Source organism: Glycine soja, chromosome 1 (genome assembly GCF_004193775.1).
Source record: "Glycine soja cultivar W05 chromosome 1, ASM419377v2, whole genome shotgun sequence".
Taxonomy (NCBI): domain Eukaryota; kingdom Viridiplantae; phylum Streptophyta; class Magnoliopsida; order Fabales; family Fabaceae; genus Glycine; species Glycine soja.
In genome coordinates this window covers 6144054-6157672 of record NC_041002.1, presented here as the reverse complement: position 1 = coordinate 6157672, position 13619 = coordinate 6144054, and the positions used below count along the sequence as shown (strand labels likewise).

General features: G+C 36.0%; 1 protein-coding gene across 3 annotated transcripts; it reads right to left on the bottom strand.

Annotated features, from left to right (window-relative positions):
* Positions 1–2969: 2969 nt before the first annotated feature.
* Positions 2970–13290, bottom strand: LOC114411497 (protein SHORT ROOT IN SALT MEDIUM 1-like). 3 transcript variants are annotated; one of them, XM_028375169.1, is made up of 22 exons: positions 13092–13290; positions 12903–12993; positions 12385–12579; positions 11657–11950; positions 11391–11494; positions 10559–11145; positions 10450–10516; positions 10293–10338; positions 9521–9613; positions 9271–9326; positions 8718–8835; positions 6955–7166; positions 6809–6872; positions 6283–6456; positions 6080–6110; positions 4695–5977; positions 4535–4609; positions 4349–4423; positions 3699–4250; positions 3549–3590; positions 3422–3484; positions 2970–3300 (listed from the first exon to the last, which is right to left on the bottom strand). In XM_028375169.1, exons 2-22 carry the CDS (start codon positions 12966–12968, stop codon positions 3211–3213), a joined length of 4287 nt encoding a protein of 1428 aa, XP_028230970.1. In that variant the 5' UTR covers positions 12969–12993; positions 13092–13290; the 3' UTR covers positions 2970–3210. The 3 variants fall into 3 exon arrangements, with proteins under 3 accessions (XP_028230970.1, XP_028230965.1, XP_028230961.1); XM_028375164.1 differs by having other exon boundaries at positions 10450–11145; positions 13078–13290; XM_028375160.1 differs by having other exon boundaries at positions 10450–11145.
* Positions 13291–13619: the final 329 nt, after the last annotated feature.

Below are 13619 nucleotides of genomic sequence, written 5' to 3'. Positions count from 1 at the left end.
CAAGATCTTGAAATTATCCGGACATGTACACTCTATAGAGTAACCAATATCTGAAATAGTAGTGGAGCAATCATTAATTAATCTATGGAATTTTACCCCAAATTTTATTAAGCTGAGGAGTACTTTACATAAGGATATAAATAATATAGAAATTATAAGAAAACTTTTTCACATAAACGTACAGAGGACTCAAAAACAATTTAGATTGAAGTTGTTTATTTAAATAAGAATTTTCTTAATATAGAATTATCCAGTAACTTTAAAAAATTTGATTCTTTTGTAATATTTTTAGTTCAATTTTTGTAATCAGTTTTTTTAACATACTCAATTACGCGTTTGGTCCCTTTTTATAGAATCTTTTCAAGTAATTTGTCAATAATTTATAATGTTCTTTCAAAATTACCTTTAATTTTATTGAAATATATCATCTTTCACTTTTCACTTAGTTATGTTTTTCACATAATTCTTACTCATCTTTTTTAATCCTAATGACAGAGAAAGAGTTTATTTCATTAATTTTCAGCATTTATTATTTTTTACTAAAATATTTGTTAACTAATTAAGGTTATTTTAGAGAAAGAAATTAATACAACAAACAATTCGAAAAGGATCAAATAAAGAGAAATAATTTTTTTTGTGCATATCACTATTGGTATCCTCCATTTGATTCAATCATGTTTTAGCTCATAAGATCATTATGAGCGGTAAAGTTTTCCCTCCAAATATTTAATGTTGTTGCATCCTCAAGACTAGGGGCGACAAAATGGGTTGGCCCGCCCCACCCCGCCACCAATCCTCCAAAAACAAGCCGAGTTGACCCACCCTGTATTTTAGAAAAGGGTTGAAAGTGCCACCCGCCCTTTTTTTCGTTAGGGTGGTGGGTTGGTGTGCCAAAACCAAAACTATTAGAAAATGGGTATAGGTTGGCAGGTTGACCCATTAATTTTTAAAGCAAAAAACAAGCTAGTGATTTTATATGTAACAAATTGTTCAATTAAACTAAACCATCATAGTGCACAATGCACCAACAGGAAACTGGAAGCATGAGAAGTCGAGATGAGTGAATAGAGTGCTCTGTTGCGTGACTTTGACAAGCCAACAAGAGTTTCGTCCGTCGTCCATTGTGCTCCTATTGCATCGTCTCGTTCCCCATGCTCCTATTGTCGCTGCCATTGTTCATAACTTTGTGGTGAGAGAGAGGTTGCACTATCAAGAGTATTTGATTTGTGCTTGGTGAAAATTGAGTCTAAGAGAGGTTACAAAAGAAACCCTAACTCCTTATTCCCTAATGTAAGTGACTCTATGTTTGTGTTGTTGTCAGCTATGTCAATTAAAAGGATAGCGAGTTAACCCACCCCGGCCTACACCTCAATCCTTTTTTTGTGGGCCAAGCATGGCGAGTCACATCAGGTTGGCGAGTTCTAAATATCACCCGGCCTACCAAAAAAGCATGGTAAAACAGGTTGGCTCGTCAGGTTGGACCTATTTTTCCACCCTACTCAAGACCAGAATCCAAGACCACTAGTTAAGCTGGAACAACCCCATGTCAATTGATTTACGCACTTGGTAGTGGCCAAACAATTTCTTGAAAATGGTCTTACAAAAAGGGACATAAAAGGAAAATCTATTATTAAAACAGATAATTAGGCTAAAATATATTTTTGGTTGCTTATCTTTTTAATAAAATTTGTTTTGATTCTTTCTTTTTTTTTAAGTTTTATTTTTGTTCTTTATGATTGCAACGTTACGTAAAGCATCCTTTCTATCCTACCCATTATAATAGACATGAGTAAAAGTTGAGATGACTATTAAGTTGTATACGCTAACGTTTTACTAATCCACCACTAGGCATGGCAATAAAACCGAAGTCCTAGGTACCCTTCCAATCTTGTCCCGATCTTGATGAAAAAAATCTGCTTTGACTTCCTCCAACTTAAGAAAACAAATTGAGTTTGGGTTAGAGTGTGTCACTCCTTGCCCTACCCCCATACCCGCCCCGCTATCTATATATTTATAATTATTAATAACATAATATCTTAAATATATTTAAAGTCCATGATAAATGACCAAATTTTATTTTTGGTCCATAATAATTTTTTCGTTGTTTTAAGTCCCAAATATATTAAAAAAAATTGAGTCTTCGTCATCAATTAAGTGATGACATAACATCATCACAACCATTGATATTGTTGAAAAGATAAGTTTGTAAGATGACACCATCACTTAATTGATAGCAGAGACTCAACAAAAGTTTCAATATATCGGGAACTCAAAATAATAAAAAAATGTATTAAGAACCCAAAATAAAATTTGATCATTTATCAAGAACCTTAGCCTAATATAATTATACATTTATTTATAATTGTATTATTATATATAATAGATTTAATTATGAATTATGTGAAACAATTAAAGTGAAACCATGATTGAAAATATGCTGTTAGAGGACAACTGTTAAGTGCATGGCAGCAGGCCACTACACAATAACAGAGTTATCATTTGCACAAAGGCATTACAAAAAAAATGAAGTGCACAATGTAAGTTTCTAAGCAGTCATGACAATTTGTGATGATGGGAGCACGTAAAAGTCCTTTACACTATCACCGTCTCTCCTTTTTCTTCCTAATCCCTTCCACGAATCCATCACATATAATAATTGGGCGTTCAATAGGGATCAGGATCATGCTATAATTGAGGCTCGAGATGTTTTCATGCGAGGTCGAACATCAGTCTCAACTTCCATAGAAAAAAATGCTACCAAAACACTAACACTCATTTTGGCTGCATCAGTAACAAGGTAAACTCCAAATTGATTTCGTAAAAAAATGATTTCATTTTGGAAAACCAAAACAGTCTAATGGTTTGGTTTGAAGTTGATTTAGTTCTTTAAAAAATCCAAGCCATCCCAATTCCTCGAAAGTTATATTTAGAAAATACGCAAAATTTGAAAACTCGGGCCACGAATAAAATAACAGAAGTTTCACGAAAAGATGAGATTAAAAAAATTCAAAACATGTAAATAAAATACTTGGTTTCCTATTGTAAATGCCAAGAAAGGTTTTACCCTTTCGCTAAAACGAAAGACTACCAGCCCTCTCAACAATCAAATAAAGTCCAACTGTAATTTTACAAAAGCAACTTTCATTAATCCCAAGTCCCAACACAGGCAATTCCAGTGTTTCGTAAACAATGAAATAGACACAAGGGGCATCAAATATCACTCATCCGCACTAGCTTATTATAAAGAATTCTGTCGTCTCTCCCAGTGTTGCTCTCCAATAATGCACTCTGTACTAGTTCCTGTTTTTATAGAATAGAATGCAGGTCAATGAAATATCACAAGGCAGAAGATTATGCTATATGCTTAACAAATATCTTGAGGCAATAACATGGCATCAACAAGCTTCAGAGATTTTCTCACCTTGACATCCCTGTGCGAAAAGAACATCCCCAGATTATGGATAATTATTCTCATATCTTCAACCTGAAAAGAAACAAATATTAGTCATCATTCTTGAGGAAGGCTTGAAACATACAGAAGTGCTTACCCTGATGTACCCAACACGATTGCGATCAAAAAACCGGAAAGCCTGTCATAAATGATCAAAGAATTAATTCTTCATCCAAAGCCAATTGTAGACAGATTATACCAAATAGAAGAAATATAATAAAGTGTTACATAATCTACAAGAAAATACCTGCAACAATTCTCTGTCCACAACAACCTCCTTAGCAGTAGGAGTTTCTTTCTTAATCTCATCCTTTCCTTCCTTTTCTTCTTTTACCTGTAGATCGGCCTTGGATTCTTGCACCTCATCTTTAACCTTAATCTCCTCTTTAGAAGTTTCATCTGCTGTTTTATCATTGGTAGTAATATTTTCAGATTTAGTATCTGCATTCGCCTCTTGCTCAGCATTTTTATCATTGGATGCCTCATGCTGGGGACTACCATTTTCCATTTCCTCGTACTCTTCAGGATCCTCTTCTGGATCTTCTTCTTCCTCGTCTGATCCATCTTCCATCTTCACATCATCCTCCTTATTACTAGAGTTATCATTCCTAGCAACAGCTTTCTCATCATCTAGTAGGGTTGGATTTAACGTGTCCATATTTGTGGGCTCATTCTTCACTGAAGGATCATTTCCCTTTTGACGCTTAACAGGAGATTTTTTTACATCATCCTTCTCTTGCTCATCTTCCCTCTGCCTCTTTTTCTGATTTCTTTTGATCACAAATTTTATGCGCAGTTTCTGGAGAAAAATGGTAAACCAAATTGTAAATAGGCTGCCTATGAAGAATCAAGATAAATATCAACTATAATAAAAAAAAAAAAAAAGGGTTAACCAACCTGAAGAAATGTCAAAATTCTAGAACCCATTTGAAACTGAAGCATTTCATAAAATGATTCAGCAAACAATGAAAGCTGCAAAACCAATAATCCAGAAACATACAACAATAACAGTCCATAAGTAAATAATTCAGTGACAGAAAGTACTGTTGCAATGGAGAGCAAATAAAAACCAGATGAGCATACCTCAAGATTTGATTCTTCAACATCTTTATCTGTATAATCCAGCAATGAATCCAGTGACAATGACAAAGAACGTATCTGTACCAGAAATTACAAATTAAACTGAGTACATAATATAGTAAATGTACAAATACTTTTTACAGTCAAATTAAGGATACCATACTTTAGAATCTTTGGTCCATTTTGTTTGAAGAATAAATCCAGGGTGTCGAGGAGGTTCATTAGACTTCCTCTTGTCTTTCACTTCCTTACTAGATTTGCTTTTGGACTCGTCCTTTCCATCCCTCTCTTGGGTTACTTTCTCATCTTTTGACTTGTCCCCATCTTTCACTTTCCCCTTTACATTGGTAACATCTTTATCAGAGGCTTTCAGCTTGTCTGTCTTTGCCCCACTTTTTTCACCAGTAACTCTTTCTTCCTTTTTGTCATCTTTGTCAGACTTTGTTTCTGTTTTACTGGAATCAGCTGTATTGTCTCGCTTTTCAGACGTGGGGGTCTTTGATTGTTTTTTAGGGACAACCTTCCCAGTTTTCTTCACCTCTGGTGTCACTGTGGTATCTGCATTGGCAGTCTGCTTGCCAGTGCTCTGTGTGTCATCTTGTGCTTGAACTGCCACAACGTTCCCTTCATCCTTTTTGTCAGACAGTGTTTCTGTTTTATTGGAATCAGCAGTTTCATCTTTCTTCTTAGAGACAGGTGTTTTTATCTTTTTCTTCGGAACTACCTTCCCAGGTTTCTTCTCCTCGGTCACTATGGTATTTGCATCTGCAGTCTGCTTTCCAGAGCTCTGGGTACTATCTTGTCCTTGATTCTCATCCTTTTTAGGTTCAGATACAAGAGATTTAGAAGCCTCACCCACCACCTTCTTTTTAGGTACCCGCTTAATAATTTTCTTCTTCTTTGTTGTTTTCACAGAAGGATCACTCACAACTGCATTTACTGTTGGATTTGGCTTGTTTTGAGGTTTATCTTCAGAACTATTTATTTCTTTATCTTTGCCCTCTTCACTATCAATTTTCCCAATAGACATATCCTCAGCAACTAAGTTTTTTACAGGAGTTTCAACCCCAGTAGGAGATTTTCCATCCTGATCAGTAACATTGGATGTCACTTTCTCAGCAACATCCTTTTCACCTGATTTGTCTGTTTGTTTGATGGCAGTAGCCTTTGCCTTAGTGGCAACTTTCTGTTTCACAACCCTCTTTATAATCTTCTTTTTCACAGACTTCACACCACCTGTGGTTTGACCAGTGACAGTTACCCCCGTCTTTTTCTCAGCACTCTTGCCTTCTTCACCCATGTCAGAACCTTCATTTTTAGTGATTTTATTGTTATTCACTCCAGTCTTTCCTTCAATTTCTTCCTTAACAGTATTATTATCTTTCTCTTTTTTCTTTACATCTGACTTTCCTGATGGAGTAGAATCCTTCCTTTTATCTGATTTATCTATTAATTAAAAAGAAAAACCAATCACAACTAGTTAATAATGGGGTGAGATGAAAAATATCAGATTTCATGCATAGGAAAATTAGAGAGTAGTTCACTCACCTTTAGATACTTCCTTGTTATCTCTTGATTTCTGAAACATAAACAAAATAATAATAATAATAATAATAATAATAATAATAATTATAATAATTATAATAATAATAATATATAATGAGAGAAAATATGGAAAACAATTTACCTCTACAAAACCATCCAACTAATAAATCATGAACATAGCAAAACCCCAACCAATAAATACAGACCTCTTTTTTCAAAGAAAGTTGACGCTCTTTTTCAGCCACAGCTTTCTTGTGGGCAAGCCACTTGTCACGCCATTCATCCAACGAAGGGAGGCAGTCAGACAAATCAGGAACATAAAGAACAGTGATTTCCTTGTGGCTAAAGAAACCATCTTTGCCAATTCTATCATAATGTAACTGAAATTTTACAGCTTTCAGTAACTAAACTTTTAAGAGAAAAACAAGTTTTTTAAAAGCAACCAAAAGATATAACCAAAATCTTAGATAATGGAAATATTAACAAAAAAAAAGGAACATAACAACTACATATAACAAACAGATTAAACCAAAAGAATGTAAAAAGCCTGTTGCTCATAAAAACAAAAGATGAGACTTGCTTTGATGCAATTTTTAAAAAACAGGCATACGAAAAATGAATACTTAACATGAGTATTTTAAAAGGTTCTTGGAGGCAGTTTCAACAAAAAGATAAAGGAAAAAAATAAGTTAGCTGAAAAACAAATAAATAGTATTAAAAAATAACTGATACCTCAAGAAAAGGATTCCAATGTTGACAATTCTGCAAGTCAAGTTGAATAACATCCTTTGCATATCTGTAAAAAGGGGAAATATTCACAAGTCCTGAAGTGGAAAGCATAAATATATAACAACAATAATCACATCATAAGCATGAACCTGAGGGCAGTTTTGATTAAAGAGTTATTGTCAATAGATGGATCACCCCCATCAACAGGTTCCCATGGACCACCAACTGCCATGAAAGAATGATCCTTCTTAAGAACCGCAAATCTAAGGAAATTGCAAAAATGAGGAATGCGATCATCTACAATTTTATCAGATGACAGCTCCTCCAACGCAGACCTACTAAGTCCATTCATCAAGATTATCTGAAACAAGGAGACCAAAAAAATATTTATCAAACAGTAGAAGCACCAAATCCTTCGCTAGAATATAAACTTCATATAGAAAGATTACATCATATGCTGGAACAAATATACAGCAGCAATAACCAGTACAAAGGTCACTGGAGGCACCAGTGAGGAGAGTAGATTGTGTGGTTATTAGTCATGTGAAAAATGGGAGAGGGGGACTAAGAAGAACATTGGGGCAAGTTGTTAAGAGACATCTCATGGTAAGTAATATCTCAGAAGATTTGGTCTTTAACCAAGACGAATGGTGTTGTGTGATCCATGGAGCCGACAACTAGTGAGACAAGGCTTTAGGCAGTAGTGTCTTGGACCATTTCAGACACAACTTTCTGTAAAACTATCTAACAAAGTGAATTTTAAAAATGGAGCCTCGTGTACAAAGGTCACTGGAGTCTTTTATATTTTCACTAGTGAAGATTTTGATGTTATCATGGACGTTGAAACAACAGACAATAAACTATTACACAGTTACCACAGATCAGGATATTTCAAAACCTAAATTCGTGAGTCCATTAATAGAGCTGAGGGGTTAAATGAAGGAGGTTAAGGATGTTAACAAAAACAGAACCACCTCGTGTCTCTACATATATGCCATTTTTGCTTGCAATGTATAATAATTCACTTCTAGCAATTTTAGGTAATAAAAAACAACTACCTTATATGGCATTCCAAATCTAATAAAAAAAAGTTAGAACTTTAGTCAGCATAACCAATTAGGGCATGATTCTTAACCCCAACAAGTGCTATAAGAACATACACATGTTTAAACAAAATATCATATGGCCTTCATATCATCATATCTGTTAGGAAGTCCCACATCGCCTACCTCAACTCTCAGAGTGCAACTTATATATCTGTTGGACAACTTCACTTATATTGTCAAATTGGTTTTAAGTTGAAATGTAACATGGAATCAAAGCCTATAGCCTATCTTGGTAAATCTCGCCTACTCTAGTAGTAGGCTCATATGTTCTGACAGGCATCTATGGAGAAAGGATGTTGGGAAGTCCCACATCGCCACCTGCCTCAACTCTCGGGGTGCAACTTATATATCTGTTGAAAAACTTCACTTAATGCCAACTGGTTTTAAGTTGAAACCTAACAATATCCAACTTTTCTCTAAAAACTATACCGCCAATTGCCCAACTTAACATGGTCAAAACACAAGGTTATTGACAAAAGGCTAAGCAAGAATACAAACCCATTTTATATGTGAACATCTTGATAAAATTTTAGCAGAGTTGAAATTGATCCTCTAACTCAAAAACAATTCTTTCTATAACACTTAAGAGTCCTCTAAGTCTAAGTAACTACAACAAATTCAGCATGTCAAAACCTACTGCTGATATCAAACAAACGCTTCAAAATGAAGTACAAAAATAAGAAAAAACAATTAGATGATCCATATAATAACAAAACCATAATAAATAGCATTTAATTCAATTCAGTGCAAAACATGATACAAATAGAGAGAAAAACATAGATCACAAACTTCAAAAGTGAACCTACTTTAGCATTCCAAACTGTATTTCCTTGTAATGAATTTGGAGGTTGTCCCACCAAAAGCTTGTTGGAGGAGTCTCTAGGCTCAGTGGCACTTTCTTCTTCAACAAAGTCATGCTCAAAACTGCTCAAAATCATGGTTGCTTTTCCTTTTAATTTCTCAAAAGCAATAAGTTACCTCATTACAGCCATACGCCAGGAAATGCAGAAATAATTAAGACACGCTCAAAATATGAGAAAATAGTTTTAAAAATGAGATCACTTTAAACTGTCAAGAAAACAAAACTCATTTTTTGAATGTAACCACAGCCGTCCCACCCAAAAATATGTTTTCCTCTCAAAATCAAAATCAACAACACCCAGCTAGTATTGCCAAGAAGTGTTCAAGATACTCGGACTACACAACGGAAAAAATAGTGTCAAATAATTAAATTCTTATTATGGATAGGGTAGAAAAAAAATAAAAATGAAAAATCTCAAGATACAATAAACCTTTAGAAGCATGGGATTATATTTTGTAATCATGTAACTGATGTGACACAAATGAATATAGAGGTACCTGACAGGAGTATGAATAGACAGTTTATGGTTTTCCTTTGGCCAGTTCACAACAGCCTAAGAAAATTTTACAAAATAATTTCAAATCAATATCAAGGCCTTGTCATCGAAGAAGAAAAATAATTTGGATTAGCTAATTTGGTATTTAAATTTTAAAGATTTTACTCAAGCTTCTGAGAGAGCTTTCGTAGAACAAATAATAAAGTAAATATTTCGCCAAATAAACTAACATGGTAATAGTATCAATATACCTTGGAGAATTCAGGAGAGACAAAGAGTCGGGGGTATCGCTTATCTAATAAGAGGTAATCCCTCTCAATATCTACCAAGCGGGATGGGAATATCTGTCCATGCAGTTCAGAAAATGTAAAATTCAATTAATCTGATTTCAGAAATCATGCAACAATATAAACAGTATCAAACCATGAATCAGGTCTCAATTTCAAGAAACTAGTTCACGTTCATTGCAGAAGAAGTGGACTATAATTGCAAAGCAGCATCAATAAGAATAAGAATGTTCTAGAAAAACTATTTTTCCCCTGTGTATTTGATTCATCTCCTGATCTGCTACTAGAAAAACATCCCCAAAATAAGAAATAGGGATAAATGGGTAACAATAGAAGGAACAAAAAGGAAGCATAAACTACCAGATGGAAGAACTGCAAAGCAACCATATGGATTGGGACAAAAAGGAACAGGAAAGAATAATTACGACCCGAGAGAAAACAAGTACCCTGAGGATGCAAACCCAAAAAGGACCAACTGTAAAGACAAAAGGAACAAGGGCAACTGAAATGTCCCATCATCATTGAATTGAATTTTACATTAACAGGTTGAGATCAGGAGTGGAATATTAAGATAAAACAAAACCAACAAAAGGATATAGTGTAATATTTACAGGAAATACAATCAACCCACTATCGCTAGATCTCCAGAGGAAAAACAGCAGCACAACTAGCTCCTTGACGAGGAACATTCTTATAATGATGGAGGAACTAATACTAAGTTTTTATTTCCTTTTACCTTGCAGACATATTCTCTCCGTTTTTCTTTAACAGGTGAATGGTGCCTTCAGCATAACAGAACATTAAGTTAGTTAAAAAAGGCTGCAAGATATACAGGCAGCTAGATATTCAGAACCAGAGCAGGACGCAGAAATAGAAAAATCATTAAGATCCACCTATGTAATGCTCCATGATGTGGGGAGTCCCGTCGTGTAGATCTCCCCTCCTTTGTCAAAGACGACCCACGGGGATCTTTTGAAGTACCACGGGGATCTTTTGAAGTACCACGGGGATCCTTGGAGGATCTCGCAGGAGTTCGTTCAGGCTTAGTTTCAAGTGCACGTTTGCGCTCTCGCTCCCTTTCCTTCTCGCGCCGCTCCATAATGCGATCCCTTTCACGTTCCCTTTCTCGTTCTCGCTCTCGCAATCGTTCCCGTTCTTTCTCTTTTTCTCTGTCCCTCTCTCTCTCACGCAAGCGCTCCCGGCGACGCTCTTCTTCCCTTAGCTCAAATTCTCGTAGATAACTTGCCCGGTCATCTTTGCGATCAGTATGCCCACCATGTGGCAGCACATTTCCAGGATAGTCCAACTCCATGGCATTCCCATGAAGACCTTTTCCACTGGCATAGTCCCTACCAGGAGGAAGGCTCACTCCATAACCAGGATTTGAAGCATTCTGAGAATACAAGAGATCATCCACGTTTCTCCTTGGAGCTGCTCCTAATATTGATGGCGCATGTTGTCCACTATATGAAGTAGCACTTAGCATGGATGAAGCACGGGGATCGGAATCCATCCTTCCTCCATAAGACACAAGATCTTGGGTGGGGTGACGAGTAGCAGCAGCCCTTGCTGCAAGATAATCAGCTTGTCTGCCAGAAACGTGTTGCTACTTAGTGTAGAGAGAAATATTATTACCATTTAATATAGCTAGGCACTGTTGATCAACTTCTGCCAAGTTTCATCAGAAATTCAAAAGACAACTCAAAGTGTTTTACATATTATTACCACAATGGATAGATATACTATATTCATTAAAAAAAGTTTGTTAGGATTGGCAAAAAAGCACTAGGCGAAAACATATACTGTACATTCTTTCAGAAATAAAATAAAATACCTAGCACCCCCATCAAGTGATGCAGCTTGCAGAGACTGAGCTTTCAGCAATTGCTCTTGTCGAAGCAAAGCTGCCTGATCAATGCGATCATAAATTTCTGATTGCTGAACATTAAAAAAAAGCATTGATATTACATTATAAAAATAAAAACAAAAATAAAGCATGCAAGAGTGGTAAACTGGTAATTTTCTTCATTTTGTTTTGCAAACAGATACTCAGAAAAACTAAGAAAGCTGCCACAATATTTTCTAGGAGCAAGTATAAACCTGACGCTGATGACTAAATCCAACAGGATCAGCAGCATATCTTCCAGCTGGATCACTTGTTAAGTCCCTACCAAGGTAACCACTCTGCCGTTCACCATATTGTCTCCTATCTATTCCAGAATATTCCAAACCTTTGTCACCATACAATTGATCAGATTTGTGACCATATCCATGGCTTGAGGACGAGACATAATCTCCAGATGCAAACTTAGGTGAATCAGAGACACCCAAAGCATAGCCTCCACGACCATCTAAAGCTGATGATGCAGAACCCTTGGTACTCAATGAAGGGACCTATACAAAAGTTCAAAAAATAAAACAATCAATTTACCGCATGTAGCACTGTAAAGAGAAGATTATATGGGGCATCAAGGTCAAGAAGACAGGTTAAAAGAACAAGAAGTTCTGGCAGAAACAGAGATAGTGTGAAGTTGAGCAGTGCTGACACACCACTTTACAAGACACACGTAACGTAATTGCCCCTCCCAACTTTCAAGCCCTTGAATAAAAAAATATCAGTACATTAATCATAACATGGGCACAAGTTTCCCTAATGCTGGGAATAGTTAATTAACATGGTACACAATAATCACAAGTCTAATCCAAGAAAACGAATACTTAAATCCGACCACTTTCACATCAAACTATTAGCAAACTTCCTGATAACCAACAACACATTTTTATATTCCAAATAAAATATATTCACCAACAATACTTAACACACTGACCTGCTGTGCACTGCTCAATGCAGCAGAGCCATAAACAGAACTATACTGTCCCCCATACTGGGTCGCAGCCGAAGGCCTATACCCACCAACATCAACGTCCTGAGAACCACCTAAAATTGTTGAATGCCTAGAAGCCACAGAATGCTGACCCACATCATGCCCTCCAACAGAACTCCCAGAATAATTGCCACCCAGCTACAACCACAAAATCCAAAGCAACACCATAGTCTACAAAGCTATTAAATTCAATGCTTGAAAATCACGAACTTATGAAACACATTCAAAAAGAAAAACTCTTTTTATGGAGGGGATGCAAATATTGAAAGATGAGAAATTCCAATGCCACCAGAAATTGCAAATATTCAAATCCCATGCTTAAAAATAAAAATATATATGTTAAGAACAGGAAAAACAAAAGTGCTTTTTCAAGGGAAATGCAAATCTTAAATTATAAGAAATTGCAAAGCAATTAGAAAAGTGTTGAAATTTTTCAAAAACAACACAATTGAAACACTTACGTTCTGGCCATATGCGGATTGACCAGTGTACGATTGGCCGTAACCGCCGCTCCCTCTTGAATACATGTTCCTCCTTCACAAGCGACCAATCCTGAAACCAACGAAAATCGAAAACTCATTCATCAAAACAACAACAGCAACGACAAAGAAACAAATTGGACATTTTTGTTCAGACCACTTTTCACGCACCGCTTGCAGAGAAGGAAATCGAGACTCGCGGATACGCTTGACGAATTGGAAGATAAGAAATCGAAGGGTGGAAAGGCGAAGGGTTCGAATTGAGGAAGATAGCAGGGAAACCCTAGAAAGAGTGGGAAATGGAGTGAAACGGTGTGTGGTGCTTTATCTCGATTCTGAAGGCATATGAAATAACCCAAGTTTTACAATAGAGAGAAGACAAAAAGATGGGGGTTTTTGCTTTATGCTTTTTCGAGGGGTTAACTTAATGGGCTATGTATTATGGGTTTGTGAGGATATATGGACCCAAATTTGATATTAGTCACTTATATTCTACACCTCCCTAATCGTATCTTGTACCTCTCATTTTGTAAAAAATCCAACCTATCCTTATTCCTTGTATCTTCTTTTTATTTCTCTTCTTCCTCCGGCAAACCCTTCCATTCCTTCTTCTCTTCTTCTCGCAGCACACCCGCGTTCAAGTGCCAAAGTTCCAACTAAAGTGTTCTTCCAACGACGACAAAGGTTCCAGTACTATCC